General features: G+C 40.8%; 1 protein-coding gene across 1 annotated transcript in view; it reads left to right on the forward strand.

Annotated features, from left to right (window-relative positions):
* Nucleotides 1-19,191, forward strand: part of LOC307256243 (testican-1-like) — a gene marked incomplete at both ends in the record, with an annotated part of 88,390 nt that extends 69,199 nt beyond the window's left edge. The window contains 7 exons of the mRNA XM_080035148.1: nt 1,342-1,474; nt 4,690-4,810; nt 14,389-14,508; nt 14,867-15,088; nt 15,665-15,727; nt 16,543-16,680; nt 18,986-19,191. Coding sequence (XP_079891274.1) covers nt 1,342-1,474; nt 4,690-4,810; nt 14,389-14,508; nt 14,867-15,088; nt 15,665-15,727; nt 16,543-16,680; nt 18,986-19,191 — 1,003 coding nt within the window. The remainder of the gene's footprint in view (nt 1-1,341; nt 1,475-4,689; nt 4,811-14,388; nt 14,509-14,866; nt 15,089-15,664; nt 15,728-16,542; nt 16,681-18,985) is intronic.
* Nucleotides 19,192-23,235: the final 4,044 nt, after the last annotated feature.

Consider the following 23,235-nt stretch of genomic DNA (forward strand, 5'->3'; position numbering starts at 1 on the left):
TGCATTGTCTCATTTTTGTGGTACCGGATGTTTTTTTTCTATTGTTTCATTGTAACCCATGGTAATTTCGGGAATTTTCCAGAAGTCTGCTGGAATGAATGGAGCTGAGCAATTTGACATGGTTGCCCCCAGTTAACCAGTTAGTATGTTTTATAATTCAAAAGAAGTGTGGATTTGGCAAAAATGAGTGGCAAATAAGTCCTACTAAACATGTTTAATATCCAACTATGCAATATACACAGCCGGAACATCTAAGTGAGTACTCATGCAACTTATCTTTGGAAAGCTAAATGGTTGAAGAACAGCTTTCAATTCACTTTGGGTATGCCTTGGATATGTATATATATATATTTTTAAAGATGCCAACTAGTTGCCAACAGGAGATGTTTTTGAGGTCCACCTTTTGTCATACTTATTAAATTATGGTCAGCGTGTCTGCAACCCGCTGGTGAATTTATTACAATTTAAGTGGACCTACAGGTGAGTTATTATTAAACTTGATAGCCTACTCAGCACTGACTCTGCAGGTGGGAGCTGGGAATTTGTGTGACTCACTTAAACACCATTGATACATAATGTGAATGTCTTGCAGCCCCAGACGTATGGAAAAATCTCATAGTAAAACTCTAAATGTGATTTTTTTAAATAGATTTTGCTATAACTTATTATAAACAACACACTGTATTACAAGGTAGGGTAGAGTTATGTGCTTAAAGGGTTTCATTCACCAACTGACCGGACCGAATTAATTAAAAATAAATAATCTTCCAACAGTAAGTGAGACATTGTGTGGGAGTTTTTACAGTAGATGTAGATTTTAGAGGGTAGATTTGAACTTTTTGGAATAGCCCACCTGTTCACTTCAATAGCTGTTGTTCATTTGTTGTCTTCACAGTAGTTTCTCTGTCAGGAGTGTGTCTGGCTCTAATTTCTCCTCTGCTCAATGGATCAGAAGGCAGCGGGGTGTTCAGTGAGAGCACTTAGATAGAAAATGGTGGGAGATTAGGCTCAAAGATAATCACAGTCGTTATTCAAAAGGCCTCAATGGACCAAGCAGAATTCACTCTGCTTTAGCTCACCCTGACAACCATTAACACACTCAAGACTCAGCTCAGTAGGACACCAATTCTGTTAGTTTGAATAATATTCCTGCCTGAATAGTTATTACTCTAAATGTCCCTCCAACATGCATGAGAGTAATGTTGGAGATACTGTTTGCGATATATTTGACAATGTAATGTATATGCATGAGACCTGGGCTATATTTCACTGAGTAATTAAGAAATGAAGATTCATGACTGTGAAATTAGATAGTGTCCCCTTACTCTCTGTCTGTCTCAGTGTGAAACCCAGGAAGGGCAGTGCAGTCCACAGGCACAGGCCTGAATCTGGTGCTCATGGGAAATGTAGGCTCTGCTCCGCGCTTCAGTCTAGTCCAGTGTGTGGATCTGATGGACACACCTACTCCTCCAAGGTGAGACATCCCCTTTCCCAGTTGCCTTTTTTAAGTTTCACTCCCTTCTTCCTCTCTCTCTCTCTCTCTCTCTCTCTCTCTCTCTCTCTCTCTCTCTCTCTCTCTCTCTCTCTCTCTCTCTCTCTCTCACACACTCGTTTATGCTCTTGCCTCACTTTTAAGTGTGTCATTTCATTTTTCTCTGTTTCACATCAAATATTATCGATCAATTATTCAGCTTGTTTTCACCCATTAAAGCAATGACAGACTTGCTTCAGGACATACAACACAACTTGAAGAAGCTGCTGAGCTACGTACATAATTTATGGTGTAAATATTTGGAAGAATCTACAGTTATAGTCTTCCTTTTTCTTGATAGATATTAATATTGTAATCGTCCTCATCTTATGTCACCCTTTCACTCCTTTTACTTCGCTGTCTTTCTTTCTCCTGCCTGCACTGCTCCCACTGCTGCCCTACTTTATTTCATCTATGTATCGACTCCTGTCCTCCTCCGCTGGGTCGATTTGAGCCGTACTTTTATCTGTCTGTTATGCAAATGACTTAGAATAGGGTCAACTATCAGAAGTCTTGTCAGCAGTTAAACAAATCATATCTGGACAATTTGGAAAAGTTTTCCAAACTCCCATCTTCTCATCTGACTCTAGCCTCATTCCCAGCCACTGATCATTTCTCATGAGACATAAAGCAATGATGCATTGTGGGTGCATCTTTGGTATAACAGACTATGGATTCTTCTTGACAGCCACATTCATATTATTATGTTGTTTGGTTTCCAGGGGTGAAGCACAATCCAATACACAGGAACAACATACAAATGGATGATATAATAAATCTCTTGTGTGTCTTGACTTACACAGCTGAATGAAAGTATTTGAGATGGAAATGTTGGCAAAGTAAAGCGAGCTGTGAGCTTTCAGGCCACCTTCACCTTCACCTTCATGTGTTTGATCATTACAAATCTTATTTTAAAATGATCCTTGTTTACTTTTCGAATACAAATAGTTGTTGCTTCACTAACCTTATAACGCACGGCATAGGTCAAACATGACCCGGATTCGTAGGATTTGTCATAAATGGCTGACTGTTTATTTGCGCTATCCTTGAAATAAATGCATTTTATCATTTGCTATTCAACAGATTCATTAAATATCAATTGTTTTATCACCACAAAAAATGAGTTACTTTATATACAAGATTATTATTTTTTGTATTACTAAATCAAGTGTACTACTACTACATCAAAAATGCCCTTTGTATGCAAGTGTGATTAACCCAAAAATAGACATAATATAATAATTATCATTTTTAAATAATTATTGTAGCTCTGATTTGGACCAAACAAGAATTAGCATAATATTTCAAATATTTAATATGCAAAGAAACACTCAGCTATGTAGGAAATATCATAGACAATGAATGTGGGTCATGTTCGACCTATGTGTGCATTAGAAGGGTTAAACATTCTGTCTCAGTCATTGACATTCCTTTCACATACTGTGGAGAGAGGAGTTCAACTGCAGTCACGTTTTCTTATCCGGGAGGCTTGATGTCCATCCACACATTTGCTCTGCTCTGCTCTGCTGGAAAATGCAGGGTTAATATAAGCCTCAAACCCAGAAGTACATGAAATAACCTTTGAGTTCCAACTCCTTATGTATGAGGAAGCTGGGACATAGGGAACCTTACCTAATGACCTATACCTGCCTGAAGCTGTGCCGAGGAGGAGAAGAGTTGAAGGAGAAAGAGAGAGGAAGAACAAAAGGAAGGGGAGGGCATGGAGAGTGTCTCTGCTCTCTCAGGTCATTTAGTGGGAGAGGTTCAGTTAGCTGCTGGAGTGATGGGTCCCTGTGGCCCAACTTAAACTCTGCTCACCAGTCAGCTGCTGGTCTCAAGCTTATTCATGTTTTAATATTACATTACATGCCTCCCTCAACGTCACCACACACACACACACACACACACACACACACACACACACACACACATCCTATTAGGAAGACAGTGCTCTTATCTCCAGAGAGGCTTCATCCCACTAAGTTAAGTCCATTACTCCCCTCTTCTTAAATCATACCTCCTCTACTCTCCTCCACTTCTCCTCTCCTTCTCTATTTGTACACCACCAAGTCAGGTGTTAAAACACTGTTTCATCAAAACCACATTAACCCCGGGAGAGAGACTAAGATAAAGATGTATGGGGCCTCTCGTTGTGCTGACAGTGACTTGGGGGAGGTCATCCATTTCCTTGGCTTTCTCTCTCTCTCTCTCTCTCTCTCTCTCTCTCTCTCTCTCTCTCTCTCTCTCTCTCTCTCTCTCTCTCTCTCTCTCTCTCTCTCTCTCTCTCTCTCTCTCTATCTATCTCTGGCTTCCTCCCCAGACAGCTAATTCAATATGTTGAGAACAGGACAGAGCGTTGTTCCTTTTGTCAACAAATTTCATTAAGCAACATTAGCAGCACTACTGAAGAGGTGACAGGGAGGAAATGATGGAGTTTGAACATGAGAAATGAAAGTGCTGCCAAGATAAAGCTAAGCCTGTGTGTGGTGAATGACATGCAGGACAGCTTTATGCACAGTCATGCTCTCCCCCTGACAAAAACACCCTGTCATCATCTGACAAACAGAATTTACATAACTCATTTCTGTTTTCATTATTCCTGTTGGAAGGATCTTGTAATTGGATGTTTTCCCCCCAAATAGTCCCAAATAATTTCTTGCCCCTAATTTACCTGAAATGAAATTTATACTGCTAAATTACATTCCGACATAGTCCATCTTGCTTTTTTTGCATTGCATTAGGTTGGTACAGCAGTGTATAATATAATGTCACACCATACAATGTAATGGTGTCTACATGTCTGTCTACTGCATAATGGACACATCTGTTTATGGAAGATAAATGACCAATCCTGTCTCAGCAAATATTTCACTTAATCATCTTGGTGAAGAAATTTCAATGCTGATAGTTTTTGTCATTGGTTGGAATAACATATTTGCAGCAAAGTTAAGCAGATTTTATTGCGGGGGAAAGCGGTCCTGACTTTTAGCCTCTGGCAAGGTTAACGTCCAATTACGTTGGACCCTACACTTCCAAGAATGCAACTCAATGGTGCCTTTTCATTAGACCTTCAATGCCTGGTCACTGGCCATGTCTTCTAAACTCCAGCCTTCAAGTATGTCTCCTTTACCCATGTGTTTTTATGTTTTTTTTTACAGTGCAAGTTGGAGTTCGAGAGCTGCCTGTCTGGGAAGTCAATCTCTGCAAAATGTGATGGGTTGTGTCCCTGTTTACCTGGTCTGGAGCTCATCAAATCACTACATCAGACTGAAAGGACTGGTGAGTAATGTCGCTATCTGTGCAAATAAGAAACATTCTGTTTAAATGGGTATAGCTAGCAAATTGTATCGCTTTCAGTCCTTCTAACTAACTGATCACACACAACAGCATCTTTGGACTTGGGTCAAATTATTTGTCATAACACCATCTACACCACATGTAGATGGTGGGATGTGTATATTGAGGTGGCAATGTGGGATGGATAGACAATGGCAATAAATGTGCAGACAAAGCAAAAGTTGTCCGTATTTGAGCAATTTCCAGGTTCAGGTGAATGCCTCAGAAACACACCATCACAACTTCTTCACACACACACACACACTTTCACAGGCAATTCATCAAATTTTCCGGTTATTCACGGTGTTTCCATTTCTTTCCTGTCACCTCTTCCCTTGCTCATGTAATTGTCTTCCCCCCTCCCATCCCCTCCCATCCCTTCACATCACCCCTCCACCCGCATTATGACAGCTACAGAGAGCAGTGACAGAGCGAGTGTTTGTGTCTTATTGTTTGTCATGAAAATAGGATTTCAGTAGATGGATGAAGAGATTTCAGAGGAGAAATGCAATCTAAAGGAAAGCAGCACGGAATAGGATGGATTGTTATGGTTACAGACTTCCTCTCCCACAGATGGGGGAGCAGAGGGGTGGTTTTACTTTGTGTGTGTGTGTGGGTGCGGTAGTTCTTGATTATTTCCTGATTATTTCTCTATCTATCTATCTATCTATCTATCTATCTATCTATCTATCTATCTATCTATCTATCTATCTATCTATCTATCTATCTATCTATCTATCTATCTATCTATCTATCTATCTATCTATCTATCTATCTATCTATCTATCTATCTATCTATCTATCTATCTATCCAACCATCATCATCTATTGAGTGAATGTTTGGACATAGGGGAGAGCATGGTAAGTAGGCACACTTTTTACTTTAGTGAGAATTTCTCATCACCCAAACATCTTTCAATAGTCATTCCTACATTAAATTGAAGCTTAAGGTTGGCTTGAAATGTGAACCCCTCACTTTTTCTAACTTATTGTAATAAAGAAGAAATTTACCATCAAAGACACTCTAGCACATTGTGACAACCAACCCCATCAAGGTGCTAGCTGCCTTTCCTGCTCAATTCTCTCCTTCTCTGGGGTGTCAGTGAGGATACAGCTTGACATTTTATTTTGTTATTGGGTTCCTTTCCTGGCTGCACCCTTGGATAACATGTGACAACCAACCCCAACTGGAATTTATTGCTAGCATCAAGGCCAACAACCATCTGACAACTAATTAGCTTGCTAAAAACAATCTAAACTATAGCTTACCCTTCACACTTTTTTAGGGTAACAAGTGTTTTGTTATAAACCCATTGTTTAAAAGCCTAGAAGAAAAATACTGAGGAGCTAAATATTTTCAATTTTACATGAAAAACACTAACAGTCCTCTCACCTCGAATGCAGCAGTCTAACTCCAAGGAAGACTATGTAGGTGACCTCTTATCCCAGTTGTGGATATTTACATACCAACATTTAACAGACAGCGCCTTCTGGTTCCGAGATATAACGATTGTGACAACCTACCCGTGTGACAAATTACCCCGTTCTCCCCTACTGTATATATTTGGACAATATTTGGACATACTCCATATACACAAACAAACACATTCTTACCCTGAAAGGTCTTTTGTAATGACTCCCTGATAGGAAAGCATTAATAAGAATCCAGAGGCTCATTAGAAACATTTAGTACTAAAGAAAAGTGCTAATTAACGACAGCTTTTCTCTTTATCTCACACTGCCCTTCTTTAGTTTGTGACTGAATGATGGAGTGAGAAGAGAGCAAGTGATGCCGTGACAGCGAAGCGTTTTATCAACTTGACTGCTGTCTAATTAATTCAGCTCAATCTTTTGTTCAATAAAAAACTATGATTATGCGTTTGGTTTGCTGAGAGCACGGCTCTGTGAGTGCAAAGAGGGGATGAGTTTGTGTGGAGGGAAAGACAATCTATTTCCAGATCTTGAACAGTTTTTTTCGTTCTAAGATTTGTCTCTTTACTCTAATGCTGGGCTTACACTACACAACTTTTCACGCGATTTGACAGTCACAAAAAAAAAAGACTTTGAAAAGACTGAAGACTTACACCCTCTCACATCTAAAGACAATCAACTCACACCTGAGGACAATTAGTCATTAGTTTTCAGTCACAAAATGAGATTTTGAAAAGACAGGGGGTCTCATATTGCGAGACTACGAAATAGATTCCTTTTGAGATTAATATTATTTCCGCAAACGCGATCGTGATTATTTAATAAAAAAAAGTTAATTCAATATTCCGAGCAGGGGACTTCCTTTAGTTATTTGACCATCTTTATTTGCTGATCTCGTCCCCCAATAACTTGAACTCCTAACCCTGTATTTGACGGTAAAGTGTTAAGGTTGCGCGGCTGTCAGCCTGGTTCTCCAGCCGAGGCTTCAAGGAAAAGTGTACGAAATAAGTGCCTGCACAGGCGGACACAGGTCGCGACTAATGCCGCTCCTCCTGCGTCGTGCTTGGTGCATGCGAGAGTGTGACAGTGTTTACGTCATTTCGCTTGAGCCAACCCCCGTGATTTCAGTCCGACATTGGAAGATTGTCTGCGACTGTCAAATCGCGTGAAAAGTCGTGTAGTGTAAGCCCAGCATAAGAGTGATAGAATCTCTCATTAGATCGGCAACAGAAAATGGTAAACAGATGGATGTGGCAATAAGTGAGGAAAACGCTATGTGTCAGACCGGGTTCCTATGGTAACATTCAAAAGATTGCAGCAGTTTGGTGTTTGCCGTCACTCCTCTATGACTGGTAAACAGCTAATTGAGCCAGCATATCAATATGATTGTGTTCCTGTGTGACAGCTGTGTGTGTGTGTGTGTGTGTGTGTGTGTGTGTGTGTGTGTGTGTGTGTGTGTGTGTGTGTGTGTGTGTGTGTGTGTGTGTGTGTGTGTGTGTGTGTGTGTGTGTGTGTGTGTGTGTGTGTGTGTGTGTGTGTGTGTGTGTGTGTACGTGCGTGAAGGCAGGTGAGGAACGTTTCATATTGACTTGACAATAGGAGAAATAAGCTATACACTGACAGAGTTAAGCTCATTAAAGTAGCCATGCACTTTAATGAGATTATTTGAATAAAGCAAAAGTAATCATAAAGAGGTTTTGTTAGACGTCCTCATGTAGAATTCTGTTTTATTTCCTCACTCATATCCGTGACATAGTAGTACAAAATAATACTGTAGTTAAGGCATGGGAAGATGAAAATATAAATGCGCATTAGAGTTAATAAATGTTGTAGCCACACTCAAACCAGTGATGTCAGAGCAGATAGTCAGCCTGATTGAAAACACCTGTATATGCTTGACTGAAACCGATGTGGCCAAGACTGTGCTCACAAAAACTTCCTCATTCCACCTCCATATTTCTTCATATTTCTTGATTTCTTAATAGTTGTATGAGTACATGTCTTTCCATCTGTTTCTCACTCTTGGGTTTGATTGGTAATGGTAGATGGTACAAAGTGTTTGCTGTAGCATACTGTTTATTTGAAGTGCAGGGTAAATATGATTTGTTTCTATTTGAAGAGGCAGTGAGGAAGACTTCAAATAGCATACTTGTCGAGCACATTTGCCTCAACCACAATAATAACCTTATATATTCAGTTTCAGTGGGTTGTGTGGGGAACATGTCACATCTCTCCCTCATTCTCCCATCTCTATCTGTTGCTCATTTATTTTCCATCTCAAGCCTTCAATTTTGCAGATTACTATGTTAAAGTTCCACCGCTACGTTTCGTCTCTCTCACATTTCTTTCTGCTTTTTTAATCATTGTAGAAAAGGACTGTGAGGAATGCATATTTTAATATTACAAATAGAGTTGAACCCTTTTATTTAGGGTCAAATTGGTAAATATGGATCCTGCAAAGCATCTACAATATTGTGAAAGACAAAAGCCAAAAACTGTGTGGAACTGGAACATTTTTAAACGACAAAACCACTATAAAAGGTTATTTGTTACATTTGTGCGATATTTATTGATAGAATCTTCCTTGATTATCGAATTAATCACAATGATATGTTCAGAAAAATTCATGGCTCTTTGCCTGTTTGTCAGCAAAAGTGAACAAATGTACACAGAGGAACAAGGAAACAAGCTGACACAAAGCAATGCTGCTGGTGATCATGTGTTATAGGGCCAAAGTCAGTGCTGGTTATGGTCAATGAGATTTTATTGAAACAATTATGGTTCATTTTCTCACAGCTACACTGTCTAACAAAGACATTGACAAAAACAAATGGGAACTGTTAGAGGCCAAACGGGCTAAACCCCACCGCTAAATTAAATTGTTCCTGGTAATTCTGTCTCAAAACTCCACAGGGCGCACAGATTGTACTGTCCATTTTTATGCCTCCACACTTCCTATCCTCTACTAACACAAGCAGGGATTTTCTCTTGAGTGAAGAGAGCTTGCAGAGTATTTGTAGTACAGCCTATTGAAACTAGCCTCACTAGACATAAATCTGCATTGCTCATTTTTACAAACACTTAAAACAAACCATGTTTAGTTACAGAAAAATATTCTGTCTAGGGTGGATGCAAGGTGGGTAACATTTTACATACAATGAACTGTGGCACCAGAGACCACTGTTTGCATCCCTTCTCCCACCCAACTGTTTGTGTTGTCGTAACCATGGCACATTCACCTTATATAACTCAGACTGTAATTATGACAAGCATAGTTGGAAAAACGGTTCACACTAGCATCAAGTTGTTCTGAGGATATCTGTGAATATGTCAAGCCTAAAATATCTCCCACAATGTAAAAACAGAGGTATAAACAAATCACTGGTTAAATGGCTGTGAACTGAAGCCACCATTGCTAGAAGTTACATCTAAAAAAATAAATAAATACACAAATAACATCAATTCAACCAACCCAGCTTATGTAAAAGGAAATGCAAACTTGCTTTGTTATTTTACACTTTGTCAGCAAAAATAGCTACTTTGGTGTTTTGGTTATTAATCTGGTGTGCATGCAAGGAATGGAAATAACCTATTTGGAAAAATGCATGAACAATCCCAAGTCATAATAACAGGGATTTTTATTGTTAAAATTCTGGAGATATTGTTTCAATACAGCATGTAGTTTGTACAACCAAGTAGTTTGAGACACCTACAAGTTTCCAGACCCTAAAGTCATTACACACACATTGCACAGGTGTTTTCACTTATTCTTTGCCTAATGAGCCTTCCTCTAAGGACTGTTTGAATGTGTAAAGATGGTCTTGATTGACAATGATGGACAATGGGTTTTTTCACCGGAGATGGTTTGACATGACACACAGTTAAAAAAGCACAGGTGTGAATATTCAAGGTAATGATGGCTGAATTCCTTTGAGTTGCATCAGTATCATGTTACTGGTTTATAGTTGGCTCACTATTACAGTTTAATGGGACAATTTAACAAACAAAGCCATGGTCAATGTTATTAGTCATATCTGTGTTCTACTTCGATAGGTCAAATATCTACTGTGCAACTATCTACTATTCCCTTACAGCTGAGGTCTAAATAGACATAATACATGAATGTGGGTTTGCAGTTCCTTTCACTATAGATGCAGATGTTCATGAATCATTCATATGATTTTCTTTTGAACTGGTCATTTATTATTGTTTTGAAAAGTAGGGACATATTCCCTTTACAGTTTTGGTATGAGGATTGACTGTTGGTCATATCCGTTCCCTTGTCAACATGTACTCATCTTAAAGCTCATGTTAACCCGATAGTGAATCTAATTCAAAACCTTGTCCTCACAGCAAATGATTAAAGATGCAAATACTTGGTGAAAAAAATAAGCTAATTTCTGCTAAAAGAGTTTCAATCTTAAGGTTAAAACTCAAACTGGTTCCCTCCTTGTTCCTTTCTCTTTTCTATCTCTACCTGTCTCCGTTGTCTGTGCGAGGCAGTGCATTACTGATCATTATCTGGGCTAACCTTAGCTCTCGGCCACTGAGATTGTTCTGGAGAGAGCTGATAGCTTTTGGGCAAAGCACATCAAACCTATATCCTTGTATCTTTTTAATGAATCTGACCTTCTATCCTCCTCATATCTCCTATCTGATGACTGTCTCAGCCCATTTCTTTCTCCCTCTGTTACGTTGTTAAGGAGTGTCACCTCACTCCACCTCCTCCCATCTCTGCTCTCCCTCTCTCTCTGTCTCTCTCTCTCTCTCTCTCCATCCGCCCTTTATCTTGATCTGATCAGACCCCCACTCCAGATGTCTCAAGGTGAGACCCACCAGCCATTTCCTTACCTTTTTATATGGCAGACTTACTCGATCAAATAGAAATGATAAGGGGTGGCCTATGGACGGATTGAAAAGCCTGCCCTCTCCTGATAGTTGGGAGTTCTGCTTGGAGGACACATTTATCTCATGACCTGTCACTTATAAGGAATTTGGGGAAAGTTGAACTCAATCAACCTCCGAACAGTCAAGGCTGTTACATACTCCGCGAGAAGAAAGAACAAAGTTCTCGGTGACAGAGCTGCGAGAAGTTCTTTCTGGTCTGACATTACATACTTCACGAGAACTCAACTGCCGAACTCCTCACTAATATATAGGCTAGTGTTTTGTTGTTTAGCTTTACCTTTCCACATACAGATTGTAGTTTAGGGGTGCATCAGTAGTGAAAAACTGATGGCTTCTGTTTTTTTTGTGTTGTTTTTCTTTGTTTAGCTGTCTGGTTCTGAGTTAGCCGACATGAAAGACAGTAGTGAGGGACTGCAAGGTGAGAGGGCAGGAGGAAGGAAGAAAGGATGAAGGATAAAAAAGTAATTCCCAGCCAAGATTCAGTGTTTGATAGCTGATGCAGCGCTGATCGATTCTGTGTGAAAGCAGTCGGTTTTGTCTGGCTGGCTGACTACTATCACTGGAAAAGTTCACTGTCAAACGTTTTGTGATGGGTTGGAAGTGAAGCCGATAACATCTGTTCTGGCATCCATAGCACTGTATCTCACTGTGTCTCTATGCACATGAGCATATCCACTGGAATAATTGGGAGGTATAACTGTTTTGGCTTAAGGATACACAAGAAGGCCTATTGAAATGAGATTTTTTTTTATTCTTTGGATCTGGAGACTTAACAGCCAAAGGCTTCTTACTGCTGCCAATCTAATAAAATTATCTATTGTAGTTTTAATAGTAACATGAATAATGGCAAAGGCCTTACCTACAGATTGTAGTCAGTCGCACAAATAGTTTATGCTGTGGTTTCCAATCGTTTTTGTGCTATACAACCCTCTAAGATGAAGCAATGTCTTGTTTAGGCCCCTAACTAAATGTTACAAGTATGGATATACCAGAGTGTGTGTTTATCTACCACTTGGAGTAGGGACATCCGTCAAACCAACAAAACAAAACATGACTTTTAAACTGTAGTGCAAATGTGATTCTAACTTATAGGAGTAAAAGCAACCTTGGTTGCAGCCTTGGGATGAACCCATTTCATTATTTAAGTCGGCCTAGTGATTCTGAGACACCATATCAGCTTTTTCACTGTAGGAAACAACACCACTTGTTGAGTGCCACATCAAACCCAGTTCTACCATAGTATTGTAGAGTCATCTTTGTAACTGCAGGGGAAAGCTTTGATGTTGGCTGTGTGTCTCACATTAATTTTTGAAGAGGGCACTGAGTTGGAACAGAAAGGAGGGCAATGAAAAAAAAATGTTGTTGATGCGAGGAACACTCCAATAGATAAACATGGGTGAGTAAAGTAAGAGCAGTAACAGACTCCACTTCTGCCAGAGGAAGGAATTTAATTGAACGTCGATAATGTTTAGCAGTTGGTATTTTGCTCCCTCTTTCTCTACTCCAGACCGTCGAAATGAGGAGCACTCGATAACAGGAATTGTTATCTGTCTGATCCTGAAGGATTATACCAAACACGCATGCACACTCACACAGACCAGCATGGAACTCCTGGTGTAATGACTTCAGTCCACTCCTCAGCTCCCGTCTGTCACCTGGGGCACCGCCTGTTTTATAGCGTCTGCAAAATTGACCCTATCCCCAACCATAACAAAAAAATATGTACCTGTGTGTGTGTGTGTGTGTGTGTGTGTGTGTGTGTGTGTGTGTGTGTGTGTGTGTGTGTGTGTGTGTGTGTGTGTGTGTGTGTGTGTGTGTGTGTGTGTGTGTGTGTGTGGTTGAGAGAGAGATACTTTGCATGATATCTCTATAAGATTCATTGTATTTCCATGTGAGTAATAGTGTTTTTTTTCCTCTTTAGAGATTTCTCAAGCCATATTCAAGATGTAAAAATGAATCTCAAGTTCTGATCCTTTCTGATTTGTATTTAAACATGACTCTTTAAACCTTTGCATGCTTTGCAAAGCAAACTGCCTCCATTCTAAAGTAAGAGCGCCACAGGAATGTCAACAGCCTCATTTTTCTACCTGTCAAAGCTGGAGCGTTTTGATTGGCTCAATCAGTATACGAGTTGGAGAATGCCTCTTGTCCTTCAGGCACATGTGTGAAACTCTTGAAAGAAACAGAATGGGGAGAAAAAATATGTCAATCACACACAGGAGAGAAAGAGAAAAGGAGGCCTGGGATTGACTGACAGACAGGCGGAGGCAGAGGTCCACTTGAGTTGCAGGCAGACCCTGTCAAATCCCTACGGGGCTGGAGGAACAGGAGATTTGATGGGCAGCACAAGAGGCTGGTTTATACTTCTAATTAGGGGTTTCATTTAATATGTTGTTCAGTGTTGTGCTCTCAGTGGGGAGTATCATCAGCATCAGCTCGTCTGACAGTTCTAGGATCAGCTTTCCCTTTCAGTTGCACAGATGAGTGTGACCATGCATAAAAGAACACAAACGTGCACAGATAAATATCAGCCGTGGATGAAATGCAACAAGATGGCAAGACATCGTTTTTTCCCCCCTTGAGGGCAAGATGACATTAGGGATCAAACGAGACCTTGGTCCCTGTGTGTGTGTGTGTGTGTGTGTGTGTGTGTGTGTGTGTGTGTGTGTGTGTGTGTGTGTGTGTGTGTGTGTGTGTGTGTGTGTGTGTGTGTGTGTGTGTGTGTGTGTGTGTGTGTGTGTGTGTGTGTGTGTGTGTGTGTGTGTGTGCGTGTGTGTGTGTGTGTGTGTGTACTTATACAACTATCTATATGTGTGAGAACCAATTTGAGTTTGAGTGAGGACATTGTGCTTGTGTGTGTGTGTGCATGTCAGACTGGGTTCCTATGGTAACTGTCAAGAGATGGCTACAGTCCAGTGTGTGTTATCACTCCGCTGGGTTTACTCAAAAGGAAGGGTTGGATGAGAAAAAGAAAAGAAGGAAAACAGAGAGGAAAAGTAAACAGCAGTAAACAAATGAAGTTTTGTGTGTGTGTGTGTGTGTGTGTGTGTGTGTGTGTGTGTGTGTGTGTGTGTGTGTGTGTGTGTGTGTGTGTGTGTGTGTGTGTGTGTGTGTGCATGCGCGTGTGTGTGCGTGTGTAAGTGTGTGTGTGAGTAATCAAAGCCCTTTCCTGTTGTGTGCAGCCTGCACTGACATGGAGCTCCACAGTCTGGCTTCCCGACTGAAGGATTGGTTTGGAGTTCTCCACCTCGACGCAAACAGAGACCTCAAATCCTCTGACAGCTTTGACTCCGCCACTGGACGTAAGTAGACATGCGCATGTGTGTGTGTGTGTGTGTGCACGTGCGTGTGAGTGTGTGCATGCGTGTGTGTGTGTGCGTGTGTAAGTGTGTGTGTGAGTAATCAAAGCCCTTTCCTGTTGAGCAGCCACCCTTGTCAGTCCTTGTGAGGGCCAGTGACCCTGCTCTGTTCTCTCTAATGACAACATGCTTGAACACTTTTCAACTGTTCCACCACTGCACTCACTCACACACATTCAGGCATCATTGTGTAATTAAAGAAAATAAGTAAAAAGTTACCCATAGCCTACAAGTTTCAGAAATATTCACTTTTATTATGTCATCTAATTTTGAGCCACTGTGTTTCTTTTTTCTTCGCTAGACTTTGACACCAGCATCCTGCCTATCTGTAAGGACTCACTGGGCTGGATGTTCAACAAGCTAGACATGAACTTTGACCTCCTGCTGGACCAATCAGAGCTGAGTGCCATCTACCTGGACAAGTATGAGCTGTGCATGAAGCCCCTCTTCAACTCCTGTGACTCCTTTAAGGACGGGAAGCTGTCCAACAACGAGTGGTGCTACTGCTTCCAGAAGCCCGACGGTGAGAGGGGAGGGACTGCTGGAAACTGATGTATAGATAAGAAATACTACTTTCATTTAACTTCTAAATACAGGCTTTAAACAAAACCATTTGTTTTATTAAACGTATTCAGAGGGGAAAGAAAGACAACATTAAAACTAGTTTTTTGGTGGAAATGTGTTTTGCAGATGATTTACTGGCTGAACTATTGTACTGCCTAACACTCAGTTTAACTGTGCAATAAAGAATTGTTATAGACTTTTTTAGAGCATTTATTCTTGCCTCAGTTGAAAAGTGTTCCCTTTTGGGATCTTGTATAGTGTTTCCCCCACAGATCCCCAGACACTGTATCTATCCATCTATCATCAATCAATCAAACTTTATTTAAAAATGTGTTGTTGTTTTGTCATTAAAAGTATAGCAGCTCCTTTCCTACAAATGAGTGCAATTCAAAACGTTCTACAGATGAGCTGTTAATAAGATAGTTTAATAACAGTTTAAAATGTAGTAACACATCAATTACAACAATAACTATGCTGGTAGAAAGACAAAGTAAGCTAAATTAATTCAACTATGTTGTATGCTTTCTGTTCGTAGGACTGCCTTGCCAAACTGAGAAGACCCGTATCCAGAGTCAGAGTCGAAGGAAAACCCTCATAGGTAAGTCTGGATGATTGACAGCTTCTAGTCAAAAAGAATCACACACATGGGGGCGCCCTTAGCTCAGTTGGTAGGGCATCCCCCCCCCCATGGGCCTCGGCCAGCAGCGGACCCAGGTTCGATTCCAGCCCGCGGTCGTTCTCTGCATGTCACTCCCCTCTCTGCCCCATTTCAACTCTGTCTCTGCACTATCAATAAAGCATAACAATGCCCAAAAAAAATAAAAAATAAAATAAAAAGAAACACACACACACACATTCACAGACACACAAACACAAGCATGTGTCTCATTCCGGTACACAAACTATAAAGCACATCCTGATATTTTTGTACTTGTGTGTCATCTGTCCCCGCCGGGCAGATCGTTCAGTGTTCCAGCTCAAAACAAAACAGCATGAAAAATGAGCTTGGATAGGTCAAATGAAGGTGAAAAAACGAAGCGCGCAAGTGTGTGAGCGTGCGTGCATGTGTGTGTATGTGTGCAAGCGTCTTTGCAATCCGTGCGTGTTTGAAAGTGATTGCTTCCCTCTAAGCAGGATGTATGGTTATTATCCCACAACCTTCACAGCGGTAATTGATTGTTGATCTCCCTCTGTGAATACACAAGAACATCGGTCACCGCTACAGGAGTCAGGGGCCTCTGCTGACAAGAACTTAGATTCTTACCTCTCCACCCTCTTTCTTTTCTCAGTTGAATGTTATCAACCCTCCCCAACCTTTTATAATACCACTGTTTATTGTATTCTTCTTTTACCTTTTTTTCTCTCGCCCTATTGCTTCCTTTCATCCCTTCTTCCTTCCTTCTTTATCTATAGGCTCCTACATCCCTCGTTGTACTGAGGAGGGCTACTTCAAACCAACCCAGTGTCACGGCAGCACCGGCCAGTGTTGGTGTGTGGACAAATATGGCAACGAGATCGCTGGCTCCAGAAAACAAGGCAACCCCAATTGCGGTAAAACAACAACGCACATAGAGAGACAGAGAGAGAGAGCATAAACCAACACCCATATGTTCTACAGCTAAACTATGGCTTCGGTTATGTTATGTTTGCTCTTGTTGGCTCCCATTTGTCCATGTGTCTTTCAGAGTGAGTGTTGTGATCCAGGTGGACTGTCTGTCTTCTGTCTCTCTTTGCAATCTTGATCTGCTGCAGACCAGACAAAACAACTCTCTTAAAACAAAGCATAGCACTGAAGCAGCAGGGAGAGCACAGGGGATTCCAACTTTGTTCTCTTTCTTTGCTCAGCATCCGTGTCTGTCTTTATCTCTACACATCAGAGATCATTTAGGAAATGGATAATACTAGACATGACCCTCCCTGGAGCCGCGAGTCTGGCTATCAGTCCGATGTCTGATTCTATCTTTCTCTGGTATCCTGCTCCTGTAGCTTTTGATCAAACACCAGCGTCTTGCAAGTCAAGCAGGAAAATACACCACGCTAGTCAGCAGAGAGCAGTGTAAAGAGAAGTCAGAAACATGAATTTGCAGCAGTGAACTGAGTTGCACGTATTGCAAGAGAATAAACATTTGAACTACTGGTAGTGGTTGTTGTCATCCAAGAAGATGCATACAGTCAAATTATATATAATTAAGTGCTTTGTTAGGTCAAAGTCATGTTTAGAGATGCAAACGGAATAGGCAAAGAGCTGATAAAAGCATTTTGCTACAAATCAATGGCAGAGGAATTTCTCTTTCTGGGGAAAAAAAAGAACAATAATTAGCAAGAAAGGATCCTGGCAGGCGGGCTGATTAGTAATCAAACGGCCAACACCAAGTCAAAGATTACGGCTCACTCCGATGTCGAGTCCAATGCCAGTCATTTCAGCTTCCAATATTGATGATGTCTCTCTCTCTCTCTCTCTCTCTCTCTCTCTCTCTCTCTCTCTCTGTTCATCACACACACACACGCACGCACGCACTCACTCACTCACTCACTCACTCACTCACTCATTCACTCACTCTCTCTCTCACACACACACACACACACACACACACACACACAGTCACACACACACACTCTGACACTGTCTTCAGGTCTAACAAGCTCTTCTAATGCTGAGTGGCCTTAGGCTGGAACTGCCTGGAGTTCTCACAGTGGGCCTTACATAGAACAAACAGGTAGCAACGCGGCACATCTCCGCTCCATCGCCTTAGCTCAAGGTTTTCAAAAATTCCCAAATCGACAAAATGCTAGAGGCAGCAGCCGAGATAATGACTCCTGTTGGCACTGGAGCTACACTGATTCAGCCAGACACCACTGAAGCTGGTTAGCTAAACAAACCCTTAACTCTGCACTGTAGAAAATATATCCTGGTCAGTCTCACCGTTGGCTCACCATGCTCTGACTCAGCACTATATAAGAAGACCAAAAGCAGTGGTGGAATGTAACATTTTCTCATGTACCTAAATACAATACTGTATGGAGTTCTGGTGCTTATTATGAGTGTCTCCATTAAATACTACTTCTATATACTGTACTTCTATGCTAAACATCTACTCCACTTCATTTATTTGACATTGGTAACTAAGTAATTTGCAGATTCAGACCGTTAAAACAAACTATGAATCAACTCATAAATTATGATTGATTTCTATGGATATCCTGGCAGTAGCTATAATTATAACTTTCATGTGACACATTAATGCATCATTAATTATAATTCATTTATATCAAATAAATGATTCTGAAATGGTCCACAGCCATGATGATAGTTCTGTTCAACTTGAACTATTTCACAAATGTTATATTTCACAAATATGTGACAAATTGAACACATTGCATTCCTTTAAAATCCCATAACACAAATATAGTAGCATCTTAATAAGTCACAACTCTAGTCTGTTCACAGTGAAAAACCTTAATGTGAATTCACTTAATCTGTGTGGAGTACTTTAAGGGATTGTTGAGTATTTTTGAAGTGGGGTTGTATGAGGTACTTATGCATAGTGAGTGTACTACCTTATGGAGATGGCCATCAGTGCAGTCATTTTAAGGAGTTTGAGGGAGACGTCGCAGTAGCAGAAGTCCGCCTTGTACTGTTGCAGAGGAGGCCTGCAGAAAGACTTTTTTTTCACCACATATAGAGGTATAAATGCTTACCTTTAAAAATAAATATCTGTTCATTTGTAGCAGCATTTACCTATGGAGAGAGGTCAATTGTGAACCACTAAACCGACACTACATGGATCTTTCTGTGCTTCTAACTCAGTCCTTATGTCTTTTGTGTTTGTGCATCTCCCCCCCCCCCCACACACAGACGAGGACCAGGAGACATCGGGCGACTTCGGCAGCGGGGGCGCGGTCATTCTCCTTGACGACCAGGAGGAGGAGGAGGAGGAACCATCCCATCAGAGTGGGCGGAGCCGGCAGAAGAAGAGGCGTGGCCGGATCCACCCCAGAGGAGCCATCCAGGACGACGAGGAAGACGAGGAGGATGATGAAGGGATGGGATATTTTTGGTAACTTTCTCGCTCTCACACATTTTATTTGCGCCATCTTGCCGGCTTTGAGAAAACTGGTCCGGACTCATATAATTTCAAACATATAATTAATGCCAACACCACAGCACTGGTAAAGAAGGCACAGCAGAGACTTAACTTCCTGAGGATTCTAAGGGAAAAAAAACACCTCACAAAGAGACTGCTTGTGTCCTTCTACCACTGCTCCATAGAGAGCACACTGTCCTACTGCATCTGTGTGTGGTTACTGGTTTACCAGCTGCACAGTAGCAGATAGGAAAGCGCTCCAGAGGGTCATCACAAATGTCCCAGAAGATCATTGGCTGCCCTCTCCCCCTCTCCAGGAAGATCTTCACAGTTCCCCGTTGCCTCAAAAAAAGCCAAAAGCATATTAAACAATCCATCTCACGCACGGACACACTCCGTTTGAACTGCTGACGTTACAGGACAATTAAAACACGGACCAACAGATTAAAAAAACTGTTTATTTCCAAGAGCTGTGATTGCCCTGATCGCTATCTGAATCGTGCAGTACAATGTCTTGTCTGTGTTGTGATTTCTTTAAGATATTCTGTCTCTACAGAATATTTGTTTTTACAGTGTTTGATAGTCTATTTATATGTACATGTGTTACCTGTTATGCACTTTTATTACGTGTGCACTGATAGGATTGCATCCAATTCCGCTGTGCATGTACAATGACAAATAAAGACTATTCAATATCAAATTATTTAATTTAGAGACCAGGACAGACAGTCAATCGTCCTGAAAGTACTTGGCTGCATATCAGGGAGGATCAGCTTTCCACACATGTAAAAGTTATAGTCAGAAAAGAAAAATATTTAAACATTCAACAAATTCCCACTCTGCGATATATGTTTTCCTGTCTCCCTTGTAAACGTTGCTGTCACCCAAATGCTAAAGCTTTGATGCTTCCCCCTCCCATGGAAACTTCATTTGCTCCTTAGCACTCGGCACAGATGAAGGAACCTTTGAACTCCTCAGAATTAAGCAGCCCGTATTCTCTGCTGACTAGCGAAGCTGTGACTCTGTGTGTGACTCAATGTGAGTGTGTCACTCAGGCTCTTTTTTTGTGCCCGCCCCAGTGAAAGAGGACCATAATCGTCAGCACTTCAATAGTTTTCTGGTGAGCTAAACCCATCCTCTTATGAAATGCTGTATAGAGCTATGAGAATGTACAACTGTTGGGCTCTGCTGCACCACTGGGAGATTTTTGGTTCTGGGACAAGCGCATAGAATTTGGGATTGCTGAAGCAGGGGTAAAAGACTCAAATCTCTGAGTTGACATTCTTTTCACACCCCCGGGTCTTTTTATTCTCTCCACAGAGGCCGAGGGAGATTTACAGTTCTGTGTCCAGATATTAAGTGGATTAATCAGGAATGGAGAGTCAGGGTTGGGGTTGTCATAAATATAAATGAGGTCTTTTGAGGCATAGAGCGAGACATGCTGCATGTCCACACAGCGTAGGCTATTAGGAGTTTATCAGCGCAGTGGATTAAGACCAATAACCTCAATTTAGAGGCCAGGACAGACAGTCAATCTTAATGATGCATTGGAAGGGGTTAAACCCCAAAGGTAATATGGGCCAGCTGGCCTTCAAACACCACTGACTGACCCCGGGCATAATCCAATTGTCTGTCATGCCTCAGGGAGTGAGGAATTCAATGGATTTAGCAGCAGGGTTTTGCTTTATTTTCTGTTGCTGTAGTGAGACTTTTAAATATGAAAAGAAAAGCAGAGTTGCTTGAGCAAAAAATGTGCTACCCATCACTGTTAGCCTGGAGGATAGTCCTGTGTTGCAGCAGTCAACACATCCAGTTGATAAAGCCTGGATGCCACCTATCACTCCCCAAGGAGAGATTACTACATATATCTCACAGGTTTTCCAGGGCCTGATGGTATGTCCCTTTTGCCTGCAAAATGTGTAAATGCAGAAAAAAACATGAATGAAAATGCAGCTGTTCTGTGACATCTGTTCCATTAACACCTGCCACAAGCGGAAGTGCTGCAATGTGTTATCAGATTTATGAAATCCTCTGGGACAATTAACAAAAATAGAAAGTGTATGTGAGTCAGATTATCCTTTATAAATTAGTTTGGTGCTGTTTTTAGATGAATCGGTACCAGTAAAAAAGTATTGTAGTGGTATCTCTGGGCACCAGAAGTGTTGAGTTATTGAGTTTCACAAGTTTTCATACCAGTGAGTCCAGTTAGTACATGCAGTAATCCATGCCCTCACTCATGAAGCACAGCTTCAAAACCAGTCTGATAGAACCGTATCTGATCCACCACCGTGAAAACCTCATAGATGGACTGATAGGGACTGAAGATAGGAAAAGGGAATGGGAACACGAGAAAATGGTCGTGAGGAAATTGATTTTCTTGGAGCTGCATTAATCAAATTCGCTAGAGAAAGGGCATTACCAGTACAATGGATTTAATACAGCACACCAGATGAAGACAAAGACGTGTCTGCTGAGGCGAGCTTACTTTGAGTGATGATGATGGGAATGATCAAAAGTCGATATGGTTGACATACATACGGGTAAGAGTGAAAATTATATGTGAGAAAATTAATAGAAATACATGACTCAGCCTCATTCACCCTGTAGTATATATATATATATATATATATATATATATTTTTCTTTTTTTTTTTTTTTTTTTTTTTTTTGCTCAAATCAACGTTTGCGACTTAGCTCAGATGCATGCAAAAGTGTCAGGTGAACAGTGTGTGTATCTGCTGCTAGCACAAATAGACTGCTGAGAGACAGCACAGGACAGGAAGACTTGCATTCATTCAGATCGACATTGTGGAAATGTCACTGTAAAATCTAAACATGTTCAGCATTTAATTATACGGGAAAAAAAAAAAAACACATATTCAATATGCCTGGATGTAGAAAGAAAGGAAATATCTTACTACAGTAACACAATGTAAAGAGTGATATAATAGTCAGACAGGACTGGATGAGATTGTTAGAGGGAAACAGGGAAGACCAGACTGTGTAGCTGATAGAAGACAAGAGCAAGAATGGGCGTGGTATGAGTCTCGTTAATGAGTGAATATAATATCATTTAAAATGACAAAATCACAAATTTGGGATGAGGTGAAAGAGTAGCAGCCTTGTTATAGATGTAAGTGAGCCAGAGAAGCTCCACAGGAGGGAGACATAAGCACAACATAGATAGGAAAGAGAAGTGTGAAATAGGAAGGTGGGAAGTGGTGTTTTATATTTTTTGGAACAAACTTTATTGGACAACTTTAATTCTGACTGAAAATGTATATTCTACATTTACCCTGCCTCACTACTAGCTACTAGTTTGGCCTTTAAATGCAAGAAATAGCGGTGCCATTAATCAATTAAGTTGTGACAAGCACACACTATTTGGTTTTACTGCTGGCTGCTTTACTAATTGAACCAAACAAGCAGTATTTCCTTGCTTGGGAAGAGAGTGCATTTATGTAAAGTCCTTTTCAACCGTTCAAGCACCCACTCACACGGTGGGGCAAACCTTAGCCATTTAGTGCAATTTGGGGTTTAGTATCTACTTTAAGGACACTTCAACTTCCGGTCAGAGGACAAGAAGGATAAGATGATTTTGATGTGGGTGTTTCATTGGATGCATATTGTTGTTTGCAATGTAATAAAGTTAAGATTTTGATAATCTTCTCAAGAAATGTCTTATAATCTAGATACAATATCATCATTCTATGTTGTGAAAGATGTATGTACAACTTGACCTGATCTTTCAAATGTCATTGAAAGTAGAATAATCATGCATTTCTCTGTTTCTTGGACTTTCTCTACCATTCAAGATCCCCAATATAAAAAAAATTGCCAGCATATCTCAAAGTGTGTGACAGTGATGAATAAGCACTGTAAAACTCTTAGTTTCACCAGTAGGCTCACAGACTGAGACCAGACATTCACCATGACACATTCAGACACAGAGAGACAATGGGACATGTTGTATCAGTTTTCTGGGTTTTAGAAATGTTGAGATTTATGTGACAACAGTTTT

The sequence above is a fragment of the Ammodytes marinus genome (assembly GCF_949987685.1).
Source record: "Ammodytes marinus genome assembly, chromosome: 10".
In the NCBI taxonomy this organism is placed as follows: domain Eukaryota; kingdom Metazoa; phylum Chordata; class Actinopteri; order Uranoscopiformes; family Ammodytidae; genus Ammodytes; species Ammodytes marinus.